Below are 6000 nucleotides of genomic sequence, written 5' to 3' on the forward strand. Positions count from 1 at the left end.
AATCATACCAATAAATAGTTAATTTCGAACATGTGTAATAAAAAGTTCACCTATAAATTGTTATTTCCTGTTTATTAGTTTGTTGTCTCTAGATTTGACGATCAATAAATTTTACTTTTTAAAGAAACATGTAATAATATGTATAATTAGCAAAAATGTTGGCAAATCGTAAACATATCTCTGGCAAAGTCAAATATAATCGAACTTGCGGAGGGGAAAAAGACAGAAACTGACAAAATAAAAACTTGAATCTGAAACAAAGTCAACTGAGTTCCCTTTTTTTTTTTTTTTTTTCTTTTTTTTTTTTTTTTTTTTTTTTTTTTTGATCGGGCTCAATGTTCAGAAAGTAGCTTTATGTAAACAAAGTGATTTTTTTTCTTCTCAAAGTCAAACTTGACTCTTACTCTAATCCTTGCCTGCTGACCTGACGTCCACACTTCCACTTATCATGTGTTTGGATGCTTTATTTTGAGACTGATCTACAGATGGTGCTATTCTCATTAACGATTGTTAGACAGTTAGTAGGTTTAAGCCTCACAATTTCTTTATCTTGTTTCACTATCTGTAAACGTCCTAAAATGCACATTTTTATTCTTTTCTAATTTTTTATCGAAGTAACTTGTCATTATTAAGTCGTATCTCTATCATGACATTGTAGAATGACAAAAAAATAATAATTTGTTGTCGTTATTTTTAGTGGAGAAACATCATACAACAGAAAAGGGATAATCCAAGGTAAAAACTTTTTGACTGGTTTTTGTGTTTAACTCTGTATATGTAATGCCATGTCGGTGTTGCATAGCATAGAATTTCCCCCAACATAGTAAACTTTCAGCCATGGAGGGAAAGCATGGCCTAGTATAGAATTTCTATACGAACAATGTCAGTTTATTTTTTCCCCTAGGCAAGAATTCCCTCCCCCTTTTCATTTTATTTTCAACTTGTATTGTTGTGCCGGAATGTTGATTTACCTAAATGGAGATCCAAGTGTCCTGAGCAAGTGAATACCAACAAGTAATCAAAAATTTTGGGTAGACCTACAAATAATCAGACAATTTATGATTTGTTTCACATCCCTTTTATTCACAGACGTCACTAGCTGTAGGTGAAGTGCCACAAATTTAGACCTATGCGTGACACTTACATGTAAGGCTGTAGTAATGAGGACTTTTTTTTCTCATGCCAACACATACCATGCCCTCCATTTTTAAGGTCGTATCCAAGAGACCCGTAACACTCTCTTTTGAATGAGAAGCACTTGGCAAAGAAGCAGTCATCACTTATTTTTATGTTTGGGGTTGATGTGGTCAGGGTATGAGCAGCGCTAGAACCCACAGCCTCTAACCCCTGAATCACTGCAACTAGTCTCTGAAGATGGTGTCATAGTCTCATTACATGTAAATACGGTTTAAATACAATTCATTGACAACCTGACTAAAATACAGACCTTTATATGTGTTTATTATATAGGTCTTTACTTTAGTCAGATTGATACATTGATTTTATGGGGGTTTTTTCATAACAAAACCTAGGTATGGGAGAGATGAGCTGCAATAATGTAGCCCTCTCCAATTTTTTTTTTAAAATCGAATAGGGCTACATTATCGCAGCTAGGGAGAGATGTGAATACATGTAACAGCCATTCAAGTAAGAGTTATCCTTATAAGCCTAAATGAAAAATGCATGTTATATCAAGCTTCAAAATAGCTTTTGTTTGAGATTTTTATTTTAATTAGTAGATATATATAAAACAAAAAGGCTATGATAGTAGATTGGATGTACATTACCTAAAAATTTGTGTACCTTGGGGTCTTTAATTACCTTGTAGGCTCTATATCTTCAAATAGGTACATGTATGCCGAATCCAAGGGACCAAATGGACAGCATATTAAATTGTGGGTTTAAGGGAGATGCATTCCCTTTTGGTTAAAAAAAGGTCATTCTGAGGTCTATTCCTCACTCACAGTCACACCCATTCCACTTCAAAAATATACTATTTTGTATCTGCAAGTAGCCAAGTGCAGTGACTTTTTAAAACACATTACATGTATTTTGATGGTATTGGGAGGAGAGATATTGTAAATTATCCACTTCTTCATCCAAAGTTAAAGTTACTGGGGGGAAAAAATTATGCAATATATCCAATTTGTGCACTCTCTGCAGTGTTCACATTTCAACTTAACCAGCTAACAGCTGCTGATTGATGAAACTACACTGTAATATACTACAATACTAAATCACTAGTCTGTTTGACTACAATACCAAACAGTTTGAAAAACTTCTCAATCCTTCAAATTATAAACCATCTTGGTTATTTGCAGGACAGACAAATGTTCCGTTGTCGAATGCAGGACACGAGCAAGCTCGTCTTGTGGCTGAGAGACTTCAGAATGAGAGATACAGCCACATCATCTCCAGTGATTTGTCCAGGGCTCAAGAGACGGCTGAAGCTATTGTAAAGAGAAACACAGCCAGCAGTTCTCCTCTCCGTTTAGATGAAAGGCTCAGAGAACGAGTATGTGTAGTTACATACTATATACAAGTTTTATATGCCTGTCACAAATGGGTCACATTATGGTATGACACAGTGCATCTGCCTACCTGTCTGTCAGCACCTTGTGGGTCATATAAAAACATTACTTATAAGGCAAGGATCATCAAACATAGTACATATGTTCCCAATGATTAGAGATAAAAACTTGTTCTTCAAGGTCAAAGGTCAAGGTCAAAATTAATCGAATAATTTTATAGGCACTAAACAAAATAGAAACATTAATAATAATATGGGTCATGGAATTCGATTTTAGGTCTTGAAAAGTCATGGAATTTTGAGAGAGGTCATGGAAAGTCATGGAATTTCACTTTTTCCTGGTTTCAATTTCTGGAAAACTCCATAAATTAAGAAAAAAATCCATTAGAATAAATTGATATTGTTTCGCCAAATCCGGAACTACTAAAACCGTGTTGGTTTTAATCTGTATCATAAAAACGCTTGACACAAAGTAATTTCCCTTGCTATAAGTGTTTAGGTGCAAATGAACAAGAGTGCTACAGGTTATGACAAATGTACCAGTATGCAGTCTGCTGAGTCGTGCCTGGGAAATGTGTTTATTCTTCTGAGTGGGAGCGTAAGTTTAAGGGGCTCATTGTTGTTAAGAGTAATAGACAGAGTATTCTGCTCGACATGCTTTAAGGGGGTGGATATGGGAAACATGGGGGTGGGGGCACTGACTTCACATCAACGTTCAATGAAACACGTAAAATTTCAGAGAGAAGTGGATCAAAAAATACCTGGTACATTTTGTTTTATGCTGTTGCTGTTATTAGAATTTTAATACCTTAAATATGCAGAACAGGAAAATTATTATAGATTTCATAGCCCATGGGGCTAGTGATACTTTTAGTTAATACTCATTTGACCAATTAGGCCAATGGGCATCTTGTTTGACCAAAGAATGGTTTAATTCACACCAGTAAATTGGATGTTGATACATGTATAATTACTGAATTTTCATATTACTGAATACATGTATACTGGATGGGCATATTTTGGTTGTTGCTTTACAGCAGCTCCAGTTGATATCGGAAGGGTCGGGATCCCATTAATCAAAATCAGGTGCACATATGTAATGATGAAAGACAAAGGTGCAAATAATAGTTCTATTGTTTCTTTTTTTTGGCAGGAGAATACATTGTATATAGGGAAAAAAATTAAATATTTTTCTCAAAAACCACAGCAACATAATTTGTTAAATTGATACAAATGTGTATGCAAGCATTTTCATGCATCACAGATTCAAATATTTTCACATCATTATTCATGACCCCAGGAATAATTTGGTGTTGCAATTTTATATGGGGAAAATGTGAATGATATGACCCATCAGGTGTTTGAATTTTACTTGGGAAAAATGTAACTTTTCAGGTGAATGATATGGCCCATGGGCCTCTTATTAACTTATATACCAGGCTATGTTGTAAAGTTTAACTATCATATCAAACAAACTTAAGTAAACTAATTGTATTATTCTCAAAACATATCACTGTTTTAGTATTAAATTTGTGAAAATAAAGTGTCTCTTAAAACAGAAATTTGGGGAATATGAAGGGAGACCTTCCCGAGAGTTGATTGAAGCTGCTAAGAGCATGTCCCTTCCCTCATGGACAGAGTTCAACCCTTCAGGCTCAGAGACATTTCATCAGGTGATTGTTACTTAGCATATTTCCTGTATATAGTTTTACTTATATGTATGTACCCATGTTCATTCTGTTTTTTACTTTTTATGTGACACCCCCTCCCCCATTTGATTGAACATTTAGGGCACACTGTTTTTGGTCTGTACAACTCCTAGCCTATCCATAATTCTAATAAATCATAACTTCTGAACTACGTACATCAGATAAAAACTTCATAGATGATCAATGTTGAAAGAAAGGATAAAGTTGATTGACAAACTACAGACAAACCTTGTTATCTCAAACTCGATGGGGCTGAGAAAAAACATCGAGATATCTGAGAGTTCGAGATATTGAGGTTAGAATGCATAAAATAATGTAGTTGGGGCTTCCAACTCAACCCATGGTATTCAAGATATCGATGTAAGATATCGATGTTCAAGATATCGATGTAAGATATCGATGTTCAAGATACCAAAGTTCAGCTGTACTTATTATAATAAATTAAGGTCATATTTCGATCAAAATTTGTTTTAGTTATTCTAGATTTCTGAAAATTTGTAAAATTGAAATTATCCACTTCATTCCTACCTGCAACAAAGATAAACTGAACAATGGTGTGGAATAACAACTTTTTAATCTTGTAATAAAATCCCTTTGAACATGCTTTTCTTTCCAAACTATAAGAAGTTGGCCGCACAAAAATAATTCCTTTCAAAGTCTATATCCATTATTGATTTTTGTGATTTTTACATTGAAATTTATTCAAATTTATTCAAATTGCAGCTACATGAGAGGGCCGTCACATTTTTCTTTGATCTCTGCAAAGAACTGGTCAGTCAAAATACACCTTCTACACAACATGGGTAATTAACAAATTAATTAATTAATATGCATACTGTCATTATGATATAGATATTACATATGTGTATCTATCACATGACATTGTAATATTTAGAACAGGGGTGGATCCAGAAATTTTCAAAGAGGGATGTGACCCAAGTTGTACCTTTTCTACCTGAAAAGGGGGGGGGGGGGGGGGGGGCAAGGGTTTAAAAATGACAATTCAATTTCTTTAGAAATATTGACCCAAACTAAACAATGGGGTCACAACCCCAGTAACACCCTACCCACCCACCAACCCCTCTAGATCCGCCACTGCATAAAAAAAACAATTACAAGTCAAATGTTTACAAAGATAAAGAGCTTATCAATATATGTACATGTTATAACTTTTTCAGGAAACGGAGGTTCTCGGACAGCGATTCAACATCCTTGTTAAGTCAGACAAAAAAGATCATTAAGTCTAAAAAGATTGTCTCCCCTGAACCATTCCATGAATCACAAGGTAGAAAAACAGAAATTGGAGACATTATTCTGCCCAACATTATAGAGTTAGACAATCTAGATCGAGTGACAAGTTCGAGTAGCACTAACGTGATGAAAGGGGACGAAACAGACTTCATTCTGTTTCAAAATAACACTATATCTAAAGCTAGTGTAAAATCTAACAATATGAAAAAGTCTGAAGAACATTTGTCAGAAGAATCAAAGTGTGACACAGAGCAGGATGCTTTTATGCGTACATCCGAAGAGAGTGCTTCACAGTTGACTGGTTTTGTAACGGATTCTGAAAATATAGAGGAATGGCAAACTATTGGTGATGTTCTAGTGGTTAGCCATGGTGGCCTTATTAAAGAGCTTGTGAAATTCTTCGTGGAAAAACTGGACTGTGAAATGCCAGGTGGCTTTAGAAGTGCTCTACGGATCTGCCATAACTGTAGCGTATCCAAATTCCTTATTTCAGTGCAAAATGTTGATCAT

General features: G+C 34.9%; 1 protein-coding gene across 1 annotated transcript in view; it reads left to right on the forward strand.

Moving 5' to 3' along the window:
* Positions 1–322: 322 nt before the first annotated feature.
* Positions 323–6000, forward strand: part of LOC125677227 (uncharacterized) — a 5908-nt gene continuing 230 nt past the window's right edge. Inside the window, exons 1-6 of the mRNA XM_048915232.2 lie at positions 323–517; positions 698–735; positions 2322–2515; positions 4090–4203; positions 4963–5042; positions 5418–6000. The exon at positions 5418–6000 is cut by the window's right edge and continues 230 nt beyond it. Coding sequence (XP_048771189.1) covers positions 459–517; positions 698–735; positions 2322–2515; positions 4090–4203; positions 4963–5042; positions 5418–6000 — 1068 coding nt within the window. The 5' untranslated portion in view covers positions 323–458. The remainder of the gene's footprint in view (positions 518–697; positions 736–2321; positions 2516–4089; positions 4204–4962; positions 5043–5417) is intronic.

This window comes from Ostrea edulis, chromosome 3 (assembly GCF_947568905.1).
Source record: "Ostrea edulis chromosome 3, xbOstEdul1.1, whole genome shotgun sequence".
Lineage (NCBI taxonomy): Eukaryota > Metazoa > Mollusca > Bivalvia > Ostreida > Ostreidae > Ostrea > Ostrea edulis.